At 43.5% G+C, this 16,997-nt stretch overlaps 1 protein-coding gene across 4 annotated transcripts in view; it reads right to left on the bottom strand.

Annotated features, from left to right (window-relative positions):
• The window catches only part of LOC135070944 (tRNA (32-2'-O)-methyltransferase regulator THADA-like), a 181,482-nt gene that overhangs the window by 110,288 nt on the left and 54,197 nt on the right, over positions 1–16,997 (bottom strand). For all 4 annotated transcript variants that reach the window (XM_063964801.1, XM_063964802.1, XM_063964800.1 and 1 more), the window contains one exon: positions 1,236–1,381. In XM_063964801.1, the coding sequence (XP_063820871.1) occupies positions 1,236–1,381 (146 nt within the window). The remainder of the gene's footprint in view (positions 1–1,235; positions 1,382–16,997) is intronic.

The following is a 16,997-nucleotide window of genomic DNA, read 5'->3' on the forward strand; positions in this document are numbered from 1 at the left end:
CCCTACCCCCGGCGCGCTCTCCAGCCCCGCGCTACACCCTGGTGACCGCTGGCTGTATGTGGAAAATTATGGCAGGTAAAGCATAAAATAAATAAAACAAAAGTCTAACATGGCCCCTACTGTCGAGACCAGTACTCACTGTGCCTTGATAAGAGGATCTCCTGTGGAGAGATGCAGGTCCCTTCAAAAGGGATCTTTGTCTCTCCAATATACATAGGCTTTGTCTCCCTTTTATTAGGTGGACGCAGCACATTGTCATAGATTTTAGTCAGGAGCTCTGTGCTCCACGTGCTGTACCTCCAGCACAATTTTCAAAACTGAGGGAGAAGGGATGTGAAGGGGGAGGAGCCGGCTGTGCAGACAATGCTAATTTTAGATTGTGCCACACCTCCGGTTGCAAGCTTCACACCCCTACTGTATAGGACTCCAGTGTCCCCTAGTGGATGAAAGAGAAATATAGGATACTTAAGCGTTTGTAAAATCTTAGTGCTGTATACAGGCGGCTTTACAAGGGAGACATTGCCCTGCAATCCCGGAGACCAGCAGGAGCTATGCTCGTAAGATGGTGCCCAGCGTCTCAGTCAGGGAGTGAGGGAGAGTGTGAGGCAGCTCCAGGGAGGCAAATCTGCAAGGAGATGGAGGCGTATGTTATAGAGGAGGCCCCAATACATCCTGGGACAGCCTAAAGCTTTAGCCTGTTGGTGCCTCTGGATCAAGATCCACTCTACCCCACGATGTTTCCCTGTGGAAACGAATGTAGCATGCTGCAGAAAGCTTAAATATTGGTGGGGGTGTCCATTACTTCTTTGTAGGATCTCATTCTGGTAATGCGGTTAACTATACTCTTTGTATAAGTGCTGCTGGCACATGAATGCCAGGTAGAACCTTCCTTTGTGCTCAGCACATAAGCCCCAGAAGCTCTGCGTATTAGTTATCAGACAGGAATCAGGAAGGAGGGCTACAAGCGGGCAAAAGTACACTTTGCTGGGCTGTAAAGTGTCGCTCTGGACACGTTCCTCAACTACAGCATTGGAACTCGAGAGAAACACTTATTTTTCTTGGTCCAGCTTTATCTCATATAGAAATACACAAGACAATTTTTAGAAAGTACCTGTGATTTTATAGATGTTTAAGACACCAATACAGGTATTATTGTGATCTCTTAATAGGCACTACATAGATATAATGCAAACAACATTATGAGTTATGGAGTAGCGTGTCAGCATTTGCCCTACCTGGCTGGAAGAATGTAATTCACTGGTTAGGAGGTCTCCGCGGCCACAGGTTAGCAGCCCTCGTAATACTGCAATTAGTCCCACTTCATCTACCAGGCGGTCAGGGACAGACACATGAAGCTCTCCAAATCGTAGCTTACCAGTGGCTGTTAGGTAAAGAAAAGATAGAATCCTTAAGGTATAATACTTAAGAAGACAAACACATATTATTCCATAAATTATATAAAATTTCAGGGCTCCGGAGGCTGCAATGACTAAAACATTGTTTCGCATATTTATCACGTCCTTCTTTTCTACCTTCACAAGCTTGTTATCCACACGGACTAGGAAAAAAATAAGTAGTTATGGTAGACTTACCATCGATAATTATTTTTCTCCGAAGTCCACAGTATCCACAGGATAACACTAGGATATAAGGTAGCGTCAGTGGAATGGCACCAATCAATCAAAGCTTTCGGCCAACGGGTCAGTCTCCTATATGCCTGCCTCCTGGGTAAGACAATTCAGTTATTTATCAAAGCTCAAGGCAGGAGCATGATAGAGAGCCCTAATCAGGCAAGAAGAACGCATACACACACTTCCACACAAGAGGGAAGAGGTTAGTAAGTGTAAAGATCCTACAATCAGGTGCATCAGGGTGGGATCCCTGTGTATACTGTGGACTTTCGGAGAAATAGAGTTACCAATGGTAAGTCTACCATAACTATTTATTTCTCCTGCAGGGTCCACAGATTATCCACAGGATAACATTGGGATGTCCCAAAGCAATATTAGTGGAGGGGATGCTCTTCATTGGACAGGAGAATCCTTCGTCCGAATGCAGCGTACTGAGAGGCAAAGGTATCAAAGGCATAATGTCTAATGAATGTGTTAATGGAACCCCATGTGGCTGTATTACATATCTTTAAGCTGAGGCACCACGATGTACTCTTACGAGTAGAGTGAGCAGAGACATTAGCCGGAACAGGGAGATCAGCTTGAGAGTTTGCTTCTGAAACAGTCATCCGAAGCCACCTCACCAGTGTCTGCTTGTCAGCAGGCCATCCTCTCTTGTGAAATCCGTAGAGAACGAAGAGAGTGTCTGTCTTTCTGATGGTACTGGTACGATCCACGTAGATCCTAAATGCACGGACTCTCTCTGCACATGTTATATCTGCCTCCCCTACAGTGCACATGGTTTTGCCCAACTGCTAACAAAGTTCCTGCTGCGATCAACTCAGAATTACCCCCTATGTTCAATGATGCATCTCCCACAGAGAAGTCCGGTCCTGGAAAAGACGGAACAACAATCTCTTCATTAAGGTGTAATTTAGAGATAACCAAATCTAGTTCGGAGAACCGCTCTATCTGGATGAAATATCAGAAAAGGAGGGCGACATGATAACGCCCCTAAATCTGAGACTCTTCTAGCTGAGGCAATTGCCAGTAGAAAGAAAACTTTTGCTGTCAACCATTTCAAATCCACTTTATTCAGTGGTTCTAATGGGGCAACGTGAAACACCCTAAGGACTTTTTCTAGATCCCAAGGGGCTGTAGGGGGAACAAAAGAAGGCTGAATGTGAAGCATTCCTTGAAAAAAGTGCGAACATCCTGTAGGTTAGCAATTTTCCTTTTGCAACCATACAGTTAGTGCCGACACTTGTACTTTTAAGGAATACACACGTAGGCCTTTATCCATTCCTGCCTGAAGGAATGCTAGAACTCTTGAAACTCTTGAAAGACCTCGGTTCATAATTTCTGGCAGTGCACCACTGAATATAAGCATGCCATAACTGGTAATAAATGCGAGCCAAGGATGGTTTCCTTGACCTAAGCATTGTTTAAATTACCTGTTGTGAAAATCCTTTTGCATTCAGGATGGGTGTCTTAAGAGCCACGCCGACAAAAAACAGCCAATCCAGGTGTTTGTAATGACAAGGATCCTGAGACAATAGATCTGGACGTTGAGGCAGTAGAAACGGAATATCCCCAGACAACCGCTGCAGATCTTCGTACGAATGTCTTCTGGGCCATGCCGGAGCTACCACGGTGCCCTTTCCTTGTTTGATTTTCCAAATCACCCTGGGCAACAGGTAAATGGTCAGATGAAACACCCATCTCACTGACACAGCATCCACGAAGATCGCTTTGGGATCCTTTGTCCTTGACCCATATGCGGGAACTTTGTTGTTCTGACGAGAAGCCATGAGGTCTATGGCAGCCCCCACTTGTCTAACAGAATCTGGAAGACTTCTGGGTGTAATGCCTATTTGATAACATGAATGGCATGTCGACTGAGAAAATCTGCTTCCCAGTTTACCAGGGAAGACTTCACTTTTGCTATTGGAAAATTCTTATCCCCTGACGACGGAGAAACATAGGTTTTGATTAAATTTAGCACTGGTACAGTGCTGCATAAACATATGCATATTTATGTACATTTGAAATAATTCTAAAGAAACACATGAAGGGAATAACACATTAGCTTGTTTTTAAATCTTTATTCACAATTTGTTGTATTTCTATCACATTTCTTTCTCTTTCGATTTTAATATTTTGCTCTATTATTAATAAAGGACACATTCAAGTCCCATAAGCAATAACAATTTCAAGTATTAATCCAGGTTGATGAGCATTTAAGCCTTTATTAGATATTGCAGTGTGGATACACATTTTTGACAATAAATATCTTAAATCTTGTTAGTTGGCTTGAGTGCACCTCAAACTGTACCTGGTTTCTGTCCTTTCCCCTCTCTATGGGGATTTGATTTTGTACCCTTGTCCAAACCAGGCGGTAGCACCTTGTGAGCCTTAATCCTTCTGTTTCACATACACATATGTGAAATCCCAAAACCAGGGTTTAAACAGATAGTATGGTAAGGCACCCCAACTTTGTAACATAAACTATAATTAAGATAATAAGAATTTACTTACCGATAATTCTATTTCTCGGAGTCCGTAGTGGATGCTGGGGTTCCTGAAAGGACCATGGGGAATAGCGGCTCCGCAGGAGACAGGGCACAAAAAAGTAAAGCTTTAGGATCAGGTGGTGTGCACTGGCTCCTCCCCCTATGACCCTCCTCCAAGCCAGTTAGGTACTGTGCCCGGACGAGCGTACACAATAAGGGAGGAATTTTGAATCCCGGGTAAGACTCATACCAGCCACACCAATCACACCGTACAACTTGTGATCTAAACCCAGTTAACAGTATGATAACAGCGGAGCCTCTGAAAAGATGGCTCACAACAATAATAACCCGATTTTTGTAACTATGTACAAGTATTGCAGATAATCCGCACTTGGGATGGGCGCCCAGCATCCACTACGGACTCCGAGAAATAGAATTATCGGTAAGTAAATTCTTATTTTCTCTATCGTCCTAGTGGATGCTGGGGTTCCTGAAAGGACCATGGGGATTATACCAAAGCTCCCAAACGGGCGGGAGAGTGCGGATGACTCTGCAGCACCGAATGAGAGAACTCCAGGTCCTCTTTTGCCAGGATATCAAATTTGTAGAAATTTACAAACGTGTTCTCCCCTGACCACGTAGCTGCTCGGCAGAGTTGTAATGCCGAGACCTCTCGGGCAGCCGCCCAAGATGAGCCCACCTTCCTTGTGGAATGGGCCTTAACCGATTTAGACTGTGGCAGGCCTGCCTCAGAATGTGCAAGTTGAATTGTGTTACAAAACCAACGAGCAAACGACTGCTTAGAAGCAGGCGCACCCAACTTGTTGGGTGCATACAGTATAAACAGCGAGTCAGATTTTCTGACTCCAGCTGTCCTGGAACATATTTTCAGGGCCCTGACAACTTCTAGCAACTTGGAGTCCTCCAAGTCCCTAGTAGGTGCAAGGCACCACAATAAGCTGGTTCAGGTGAAACACTGACACCACCTTAGGGAGAGAACTGGGGACGAGTCCGCAGCTCTGCCCTGTCCGAATGGACAAACAGATATGGGCTTTTTTGAGAAAAAACCACCAATTTGACACTCGCCTGGTCCAGGCCAGGGCCAAGAGCATGGTCACTTTTTATGTGAGATGCTTCAAATCCACATATTTGACTGGTTTTAAACCAATGTGATTTGAGGAATCCCAGAACTACGTTGAGATCCCACAGTGCCACTGGAGGCACAAAAAAGGGTTTTGTATATGCAATACTCCCTTGACAAACTTCTGGACTTCAGGAAATGAAGCCAATTCTTTCTGGAAGAAAATTTACAGGGCCGAATTTGAACCTTAATGGACCCCAATTTGAGGCCCATAGACACTCCTGTTTGCAGGAAATGCAGGAAACGACCGAGTTGAAATTTCTTTGTGGGGCCTTCCTGGCCTCACACCACGCAACATATTTTCGCCACACGTGGTGATAATGTTGTGCGGTCACCTCCTTTCTGGCTTTGACCAGGGTAGGAATGACCTCTTCCGGAATGCCTTTCTTCCCTTAGGATCCGGCTTTCCATCTCCATGCCGACAAACGCAGCTGCGGTAAGTCTTGGAACAGACATGGTACTTGCTGAAGCAAGTCCCTTCTTAGCGGCAGAGGCCATAAGACCTCTGTAAGCATCTCTTGAAGTTCCGGGTACCAAGTCCTCCTTGGCCAATCCGGAGCCATGAGTATAGTTCTTACTCCTCTACGTCTTATAATTCTCAGCACCTTAGGTATGAGAAGCAGAGGAGGGAACACATACACCGACTGGTACACCCACGGTGTTACCAGAACGTCCACATCTATTGCCTGAGGGTCTCTTGACCTGGCGCAATACCTGTCCCGTTTTTTGTTCAGACGGGACGCCATCATGTCCACCTTTGGTATTTTCCAACGGTTTACAATCATGTGGAAAAAACTTCTCAATGAAGTTTCCACTCTCCCGGGTGGAGGTCGTGCTGAGGAAGTCTGCTTCCCAGTTTCCATTCCCGGGATGAAAAACTGCTGACAGTGTTATCACATGATTTTCCGCCCAGCGAAAAGTCCTTGCAGTTTCTGCCATTGCCCTCCTGCTTCTTGTGTCGCCCTGTCTATTTACGTGGGCGACTGCCGTGATGTTTTTCCCACTGGATCAATACCGGCTGACCTTGAAGCAGAGGTCTTGCTAAGCTTAGAGCATTATAAATTTACCCTTAGCTCCAGTATATTTATGTGGAGAAAAGTCTCCATACTTGATCACACTCCCTGGAAATTTTTCCCTTGTGTGACTGCTCCCCAGCCTCTCAGGCTGGGCTCCGTGGTTACCAGCATCCAATCCTGAATGCCGAATCTGCGGCCCTCTAGAAGATGAGCACTCTATAACCACCACAGGAGAGACACCCTTGTCCTTGGATATTGGGTTATCCGCTGATGCATCTGAAGATGCGATCCGGACCATTTGTCCAGCAGATCCCACTGAAAAGTTCTTACGTGAAATCTGCCGAATGGAATTGCTTCGTAGGAAGCCACCATTTTTACCAGGACCCTTGTGCAATGATGCACTGTTTTTAGGAGGTTCCTGACTTGCTCGGATAACTCCCTGGCTTTCTCTTCCGGGAGAAACACCTTTTTCTGGACTGTGTCCAGAATCATCCCTAGGCACAGCAGACGTGTCGTCGGGATCAGCTGCGATTTTGGAATATTTAGAATCCACCCGTGCTGATTGTAGCAGTATCCGAGATAGTGCTACTCCGACCTCCAACTGTTCCCTGGACTATGCCCCTATCAGGAGATCGTCCAAGTAAGGGATAATTTAGACGCCTTTTCTTCGAAGAAGAATCATCAATTCGGCCATTACCTTGGTAAAGACCCCGGGGTGCCGTGGACAATCCAAACGGCAGCGTCTGAAACTGATAGTGACAGTTCTGCACCACGAACCTGAGGTACCCTTAGTGAGAAGGGCAAATTTGGGACATAGAGGTAAGCATCCCTGATGTCCCGGGACACTATATAGTCCCCTTCTTCCTGGTTCGTTATCACTGCACTGAGTGACTTCATCTTAATTTGAACCTTTGTAAGTGTTCAAAAAAAAATTTTTAGAATAAGTCTCACCTAGCCTTCTGGCTTCAGTACCACAATATAGTGTGGAATAATACCCCTTTTCTGTAGTAGGAGGGGTAATTTAATTGTCACCTGCTGGGAATACAGCTTGTGAATTTTTTCCCATACTACCTCCTTGTCGGAGGGAGACTTGGTAAAGCAGACTTCAGGAGCCTGCGAAGGGGAAACGTCTCGACATTCCCATCTGTACCCCCGGGATACTACTTGTAGGATCCAGGGGTCCTGTACGGTCTCAGCGCCATGCTGAGAACTTGTCAGACGCGGTGAAACGCTTCTGTTCCTGGGAATAGGCTGCCTGCTGCAGTCTTCTTCCCTTTCCTCTATCCCTGGGCAGATATGATCTTATAGGGACGAGAGGACTGAGGCTGAAAAGACGGTGTCTTTTTCTGCAGAGATGTGACTTAGGGTAAAAAACGGTGGATTTTCCAGCAGTTGCCGTGACCACCAGGTCCGATGGACCGACCCCAAACAAGTCCTCTTCCTTTATACGGCCATACTGTGCCGTTTGGAATCTGCATCACCTGACCACTGTCGTGTCCATAACATCTTCTGGCAGTTATGGACATCGCGTTTATTCATGATGCCAGAGTGCAAATATCCCTCTGTGCATCTCGCATATATAGAAATGCTCTATAGTCAATAAAATACTGTCCCTGTCAAGGGTATCAATATTTTTAGTCAGGGAATCCGACCAAGCCACCCTAGCTCTGCACATCCAGGCTGAGGCGATCGCTGGCCGCAGTATAACACCAGTATGTGTGTATATACTTTTTATTATATTTTCCAGCCTTGTCAGCTGATCCTTGAGGACGGCCCTATCTATAGACGGTACCGCCACTTGTTTTGATAAGCGTGTGAGCGCCTTATCCACCTTAAGGGGTGTCTGGCGGGAAAGGGTATACCGCCCATAATTTTCTATCGGGGGGAACCCACGCATCATCACACACTTTATTTAATTTATCTGATTCAGGAAAAACTATGGTAGTTTTTTCACATCCCACATAATACCCTCTTTTGTGGTACTTGTAGTATCAGAAATACGTAACACCTCCTTCATTGCCTTTAACGTGTGGCCCTAATAAGGAATACGTTTGTTTATTCACCGTCGACACTGGATTCAGTGTCCCTGTCTGTGTCTGTGTCGACCGACTAAAGTAAACGGGCGTTTTAAAACCCTTGACGGTGTTTTTGAGACGTCTGGACCGTACTAATTGTTTGTCGGCCGTCTCATGTCGTCAACCGACCTTGCAGCGTGTTGACATTATCACGTAATTTCCTAAATAAGCCATCCATTCCGGTGTCGACTCCCTAGAGAGTGACATCACCATTACAGGCAATTGCTCCGCCTCCTCCCAACATCGTCCTCCTACCTGTCGACACACACGTACCGACACACAGCACACACACAGGGAATGCTCTGATAGAGGACAGGACCCACTAGCCCTTTGGAGAGACAGAGGGAGAGTTTGCCAGCACACACCAAAAACGCTATAATTATATAGGGACAACCTTATATAAGTGTTTTCCCTTATAGCATCTTAATATATATATAAGCATATCGCCAAATTAGTGCCCCCCCTCTCTGTTTTAACCCTGTTTCTGTAGTGCAGTGCAGGGGAGAGCCTGGGAGCCTTCCCTCCAGCCTTTCTGTGAGGGAAAATGGCGCTGTGTGCTGAGGAGATAGGCCCCGCCCCTTTTTCGGCGGCCTCGTCTCCCGCTCTTAACGGATTCTGGCAGGGGTTAAATATCTCCATATAGCCTCCGGAGGCTATATGTGAGGTATTTTTAGCCAAATTAGGTATTCATTTGCCTCCCAGGGCGCCCCCCTCCCAGCGCCCTGCACCCTCAGTGACTGCCGTGTGAAGTGTGCTGAGAGGAAAATGGCGCACAGCTGCAGTGCTGTGCGCTACCTTTAGAAGACTGAGGAGTCTTCTGCCGCCGATTCTGGACCTCTTCTTACTTCAGCATCTGCAAGGGGGCCGGCGGCAAGGCTCCGGTGACCATCCAGGCTGTACCTGTGATCGTCCCTCTGGAGCTGATGTCCAGTAGCCAAGAAGCCAATCCATCCTGCACGCAGGTGAGTTCACTTCTTCTCCCCTAAGTCCCTCGTTGCAGTGATCCTGTTGCCAGCAGGACTCACTGTAAAATAAAAAACCTAAGCTAAACTTTCCTAAGCAGCTCTTTAGGAGAGCCACCTAGATTGCACCCTTCTCGGCCGGGCACAAAAATCTAACTGGCTTGGAGGAGGGTCATAGGGGGAGGAGCCAGTGCACACCACCTGATCCTAAAGCTTTACTTTTTTGTGCCCTGTCTCCTGCGGAGCCGCTATTCCCCATGGTCCTTTCAGGAACCCCAGCATCCACTAGGACGATAGAGAAATCTCGGTGCGGGTTACTCTCCTGATTTGGTGGGAGCTTTGTGGTTGACCAATGACAATGCTAAATTCCTTTTGTCGTATAAACAACCCTTTATGAAGTCTAAGAACACTGTACGCTGTTTACTTAAGAAGTACCGTACGGGTACGCTGGTTGCGTAACGATCGCTCCGCCGTAGGCGAGACGCTCAAGCGTCACGTTCGCTCACGGCCCAGCGATCACAGGACAGCACGTTATTGGTTATGACTAGAGTAATGATTCGCTATGGCGTAGCGGACGCTCGAGACCACGAGGAGATCACCAGCGGCGCAGACGCTCACAACGCTATACCTTTATGTCTAAACCTTATACCAATGAAATGCACAGAATACCTTAATGTGAGTACAGGGTGTAAGTGCAACCTTGTGTAACCTGACTAACTACAAAGCTGCTTGAGCGTCACCGACGCTCAAGTGAACACTTAACACTATAGAAAATACACAGATACTGGTTTAGGGTCCAAAGCCTATTAACTGTATTATATCTAATATACTTGTAAAAGGGGATAACAGTACAAATGATACACTACAATATAACAGAGACTTCCTAACCAAAATACAATACTATCTAATACAATACAATACTAGTCTAGGGGAGATGTGAGAGAAAAGAGAAAGGAGAGAGAGAGAGAGAAATGGAGAGAGATGAGAGAAATTGGCTCACAGTAAGACAATGATTACGGAGAGAAACTTACGCACAAGGGTAAACGATCGCATGCGCCTGGACATACAGCACCCGATTTTCAGCAATGAGAACCGTTGAAGAGTGAGCGCTGGATGTGGTCGGCCTGCCTATTTATGCTCCACACACAATGCAATCTCATAGTCCCTACAATCCCATTGTCCATTGGACGTCGGAATTCGGCCCTGTATCATAACAAAAGGTCATAGGTTGATTCATACAGGTGGGCTGTGACGATTTCAAACAGCTCAGGTGGGTGGGGAACTAGGTTTCCCGCCGCATACCTGAGTATGAGTAAATAGTAGAAATGGACATAAACTTCTTATGTCCATTACTATCCGCACGAGCGATTAATACGCTCCAAACCAACACCGGAATATTGCTATTTAAATACTCTTCCGATGGGTACCAAACACTACTGCATGACTCCTGTTAGACCCTTCCTACGATACAAAGAGGGATTCCTCAGCTCAGGGACATTCTATGTTAAGAAAGAGAGGGGATGTCCTGCACAACCTAAAATAATGAAAAATAAATAGAAAACCAGCAATATGAGATAGTATTTGGTCAAAATATTACAGAAAAAAATTATCCTGCTGGTGGTGCTCCCCAGGGTCAAAAAACAAACGAATAACAAGAGAAAATTGTTCCTTGAAAGGGATCAGGGAACCAAGAAGTAACCTCTTTGTGGGGGCACTCTTAAACAAATATTTAATTTAAAACGTAACTTTTATTAAGTCAAGGATTAAAAAACTAGATATAATACTTAGCCTTTTCCAAACATGAAAAATATATATAGAATAATTAAGTATAAGAACAAATTAAATATACTCAAAAATTGAGAGTTCTTGGTCTTTTCTAATCAGGCCACATAGTGTGAATCGCCCATAGGTGAAAATATATAGTGTCTTGTGAGAAAGAACAAAACAATCAAAATATTCGTGTAATTTCTCTTGGTACAATTAAATGTTAAGAAAAATGGTCGGACAGATAATCATATTCTGACCTAACGGCAAGTAAAGAAATTCATAGCGGGACATCCAGGTAGCAGCTTATAATTCTTTAAGAAAAAGATAGTGTCTTGCACATTAAACTAAACCGTAATACATGTCACTTCTTATTGTAGTGAGATTGTCATAAATATTGTGACTGAAGATATATATTCTCAAATATCTATAGGTGAATAATATCCTTATATATATATATGAGTAAAACATGCATTCACTGAAGACATAATTAATTGTTTTCACTAATGAGAAAAAGGAGAGAAACATATAGACAATTCCTGCGGATCAACGTAATCATATGATTATCTGTAAGAGACCAATTGATTTAGGAGTATAGATTGATAATTTTTACAGACAACACGAAGAAGGTAATATCTGAACAATGATAGTAATCATATGATTATCTGCAGGACCATGTTTCATGGTCTGATTCATAGGGAGATTATCATTGTTCAGATATTACCTCCTTTGTGTTGTTTGTAAAAATTATCAACTCATACTTTCAAATTAATTGGTCTCTCACAGATAATCATATGATTACTATCATTGTTCAGATATTACCTTCTTCGTGTTGTCTGTAAAAATTATCAATCTATACTCCTAAATCAATTGGTCTCTTACAGATAATCATATGATTACGTTGATCCGCAGGAATTGTCTATATGTTTCTCTCCTTTTTCTCATTAGTGAAAACAATTAATTATGTCTTCAGTGAATGCATGTTTTACTCATATATATAAGGATATTATTCACCTATAGATATTTGAGAATATATATCTTCAGTCACAATATTTATGACAATCTCACTACAATAAGAAGTGACATGTATTACGGTTTAGTTTAATGTGCAAGACACTATCTTTTTCTTAAAGAATTATAAGCTGCTACCTGGATGTCCCGCTATGAATTTCTTTACTTGCCGTTAGGTCAGAATATGATTATCTGTCCGACCATTTTTCTTAACATTTAATTGTACCAAGAGAAATTACACGAATATTTTGATTGTTTTGTTCTTTCTCACAAGACACTATATATTTTCACCTATGGGCGATTCACACTATGTGGCCTGATTAGAAAAGACCAAGAACTCTCAATTTTTGAGTATATTTAATTTGTTCTTATACTTAATTATTCTATATATATTTTTCATGTTTGGAAAAGGCTAAGTATTATATCTAGTTTTTTAATCCTTGACTTAATAAAAGTTACGTTTTAAATTAAATATTTGTTTAAGAGTGCCCCCACAAAGAGGTTACTTCTTGGTTCCCTGATCCCTTTCAAGGAACAATTTTCTCTTGACATTCTATGTTAACCAAACTTTCAGAATCTATCAAAGGGACCATGATCTACAAACCACATTATTACTGAAAATATGTAACGAATGAGTCGCACGCTACGATTACATAAACTCTACCGTAAATACGCATACCGTGCGCCCGCGGGTGCACGCTATTGCGGGTATGCGCCTTCACGGGAGAGCGTACGCATGCGCAGCGCGGACCAGTGTGCGGTGCAAATATGGCAGTGTGTATGGGGATATTTTTCTGACTTTGACAGTCCACCCTTTGGCAGTCAATAATAACTGCCACTTCCTGAAAACATTTCAAAAGGAGAAAAATATATGTCAGTGGTTAATTCATTTCCATGGTTGGGTGAGGGAGGAGAGAGGAGTAGGTGTGAAGAGGGTATGACCTAGTGTGATAGCAGAAGCATGTGTGTATGAGTCCATGTTTGGAGGGTCATGTATCATCGTGCCGTACGTGTTGTAAATCAAGCTTCGAGGTATTGCGAAGTATACATTTGAATTCCTTCTTATCCCGTGGTACGGGTCTGTGGATGGGCTGTCAAACTTTACCGAGCTCATTTCGGCTTTCAGTTGTAACAAAATGGGGATGCACATTTTAGTTGATGATACATGAATGGGGGAGGTATGTGGTTGCTGATATCTGTGCCTGTATTCCCTATCGTCTATGTGTGTCATTACCTGAGGGTTGTAGAGATGAAGATAAAGAACACTTATGGAAAATGCAATGATATTCTATGTCAGGGAAATGTACATCTGTCCTTGAAGTTGTGTTCGGTATCTGTTGAGAGTCGTCTTCTTTGCGCTGTATTGCTCCTTGGGCATGAGCAAATAGCTTTGTCAGTGCCATCAGATTTACAAAAAATGTTGGGCTAGCGTGAGTTTAAAAATACTAGGGAAACTGGGGATCCATGGCAAAGTTCATCAAGTGTCCATATCATAGGTTGTCAAAACTTCATCTTTGGTGCTTGTCTGTTGTCTGTATAGCGTCTCGTCAACTTCCTCGTCCAAGGGGGTCTTTGTATCTTGGAGAAAAGCAGAAAAACAGGTGAAAGAAACGGACCGTATAATCGCATTTTCATCACATCCTGGTTTCTATCATTGGGTCATAAATCAAATCCAGGTTAATTACGGTTTCCTCACTCCTCAAGCTCATCACTTTTGTACTTTGTTTGCACCTCATTAAAGCCTGCCCGCATCTAAATATCAATCCAATAAATATAACAACACCTAAGATACATAGTAGAAACTTTCCAACATCCATTATGACTCCTTGAGCCCAGTCTCCTAAACCGGAGAACCAATTTCGCGGGTTCAACCATGACACCCAACTAGTCAGCTCATTACCTACAGCAGCAAGGGTGAGATTGTGTTTTCGACGAAATTCCCACTTCAATTGGAGAATATCGTCCATCTTTTGGTCTATGACCTCTACCGGATCCTCGGTGCTATTTGTGATATACGTGCAACACTTTATGCCATACTGTGTTGCCAATGTAACACAATATCCGCCTGTTACTGCTGTAAGATAATTAAGAACCATCCTATGCTGAACTAGTTCTGTTTTGTAAGCTTGAAGTTCTCTTCCAGTGTATCTAAACGTGTCATCATACATTTCAGTGATATTATCTAACAAATTGGCGAGTGCGGAAATGTATCTATAATTCATCACTCCTCGAGCGGTACGAGTGAAATCTAACGCTACCAGAACCTGAATCCCGGTGGATTCATGGATAAGATCAGAGGCCGGATGCTCTAACCTTTCTGACAGTTGTCTTTTAACTCGGTGCTCGTAATGAGTGTGAGTATAAGGAGCTTGGGCACCACGGTGTATGTCCTTCATTTTGTCATGTGTAACAGTCATCACTTCAGGCAATACTTTTCTAATATAACACAATCCTTCAGAGTTTGGGGCAAGCCACTTGTACGCCTTTCTCCCGCATATGAAATATGCATCATCGGGGAGAACATATGGGACGGAGAAAGACATTACCATATTACACACCTTCCAGGTGAAATCTCCTAGCCCTAATTCTTCCATCTGCTTAATGCACGTATCAGGTTGTACGATATGTGCACAGTATCCTGGTGATACTTCTCCAACTCTAGTAATTCTATTTCCTAAGGTGTATCTATACCGGAAAGATTTTCCTCTACTGGCTATGTGGCGTACAAGCTCTGTATCTGTAGGCATTCTATCTGCTCTGTGTGAAAAGGTCATGGTTAAATTGCTCCACGACACTTCCCAATTTCCCGGTTTTCTGGGATTGGAGATGTTGAAACATAAGAGGGACCTATCCACATGGTATTGGTGGAGCTTCAAACTAGGAGGGCTGGAGATATTAAACCTCCGGTCCACCGGTCTCCCACCACTTAGCTCAAGTACCTCCCCTAACGTTAAAGGAAATGGTACTAGCCCTGATTTGCTATGACCCTGAGGTACTTGAGAGCATACCCAACAATCTGTTTTATTTAACACGTTACCCACTAAGGAGTGATGGTCACTCAATGGATGCTGGTCCATATGGATATTAAGACTGGATTGGCATTTCTTTATGCATCCATCTTCAACCATTGTCACAGAGCCTACAGATACAGTTTTTCTTTTTTTGAACTAACAATCCTTCAAAGAAAATGTTTACAGATAACATGGTTGTTAGATCGTGCCCGGTACTCGCCTTTGCTTGGTGATTGGGTTGCTATTGGAAATTTACACCTCCGTCTCAGTCATCAGGACCTTTCTGGATCCTTTCTCGACCTCACTGGTACTCTCACCGAAACAGACTGCTCTGGTCAACATCATGGTTAACGGGAAAATCCATATCACAGTCTCTTGGGGCAAGTCCATCTTACAGGAGGAGAAAAGAAGAAATTTGTAAAGGGGGCATAAGAAAACAGTTTGAGGGGGGGAGAGAACTTGTTACGATAATAAGTTCTCTCGTCTTGTTGTTCTTCTTGTTCTGCTGTCCTCTCAAAGGTGCTGTCTCTCAGTCTTCCAAACGAACATTCTGGTGATGCAATATTCCTTCCTAACCGGCGATCTTTCTGTAAGGAGAAAAAAAATCTGGCATTACCATTGGTCCAACTGAGGGGTGACATACCATCTTTAAACCATGGAAACATGAGTGGGAAAAGAGAGACAACAAAAAAACAAAAGAGATAGAGAACAATTCATGTGCATATATACATTACATAACTCGACAATAACCACCAATGAGAAAAGAGAAACAAAACATATTTTTTTTTTTTTTAACATTGTCAACATTAAGAAAACATTGTTAGCATTAGAAAAACATTGTCAGACTTATTAGGCTGTCATATCTATGTGTCTAATGGTCTCCTTGAGCAGTCCCTCCCCACCAGCACCTGCATTACTCCACTGTCTGTATCTGGCCAGAAATACATTGTGGCGGAGGTCATGCTGGGGTTTGGTAGACTTCTGCAAGGACCAAGTGGATATGCAATGTGTGAATTCTTACCACTACTCGTCAGAGATGGGGATAGAGAGAGAGAGAGAAAAAAAAACATTTTTCACAAATACATTTACAACTTTTCACCTGGTCATTCCTGTGTCTTCAGTGAATGACCTCCCACTTTGTTAACCGTTACCTCAGGCTTACCATCAGTCCTAATGATCACCTTTCCTGACTATATATTATGGGTGTGGCCCAAAATTCTTCCTATATGATCCCTGATTATAATGGTGTGTGTTGTAATTTTGCTCATTTCTTGGTCTAGGGGGTCTAACTTTATGTGGGTTATTACAGTTGTTGGCATAATGCCCTTCTCTTCTACAATGGTAACAGATCCTTGGCTTTCTCCGAGTGTCAGTGAACTGGGGTCTTGGCTGATTTGATGCCTCCTCAAACGCTCGGATGCTCATCATCATCAACCGTTTCCCCTGTTCTTCCCTGATTCCTTGGTTTTCATGATTATGGTGTTGTCTTTCTCTTGATCTACAATCTCTTGCAAAGTGTCCCTTTTTATGACAATTGTAACAGACTTCCATATCTGGATTTCTCGCAGGGGTGTGGGGCTTTTGTTGGGGTGGTCTTGTGGTTAGGGCCTGTATATTTGCTGCCATTAACTTATCTCTTAGTGACTCTCTGTATCTGGTGATATTCTGATCATGATTAATGACGGCCTCTCTTAGTGCGGTCACCGAGATATCTCTCCAGTTTGGGTTGGTGGTCTGTACCTTTGTTTTTAATTCATCCTTTAAACCATTCATTAATACCTTAACCGCTATTCCTTTATGTTGTGCATTTGTCTTGATGTCTGCGATCCCAGTGTTTCTAGCCATTATTTGCAGTGCTCGATTGAAATAATTAGAAACATTTTCCCTTTCGTTT

The sequence above is a fragment of the Pseudophryne corroboree genome, chromosome 1, assembly GCF_028390025.1.
Source record: "Pseudophryne corroboree isolate aPseCor3 chromosome 1, aPseCor3.hap2, whole genome shotgun sequence".
In the NCBI taxonomy this organism is placed as follows: Eukaryota; Metazoa; Chordata; class Amphibia; order Anura; family Myobatrachidae; genus Pseudophryne; species Pseudophryne corroboree.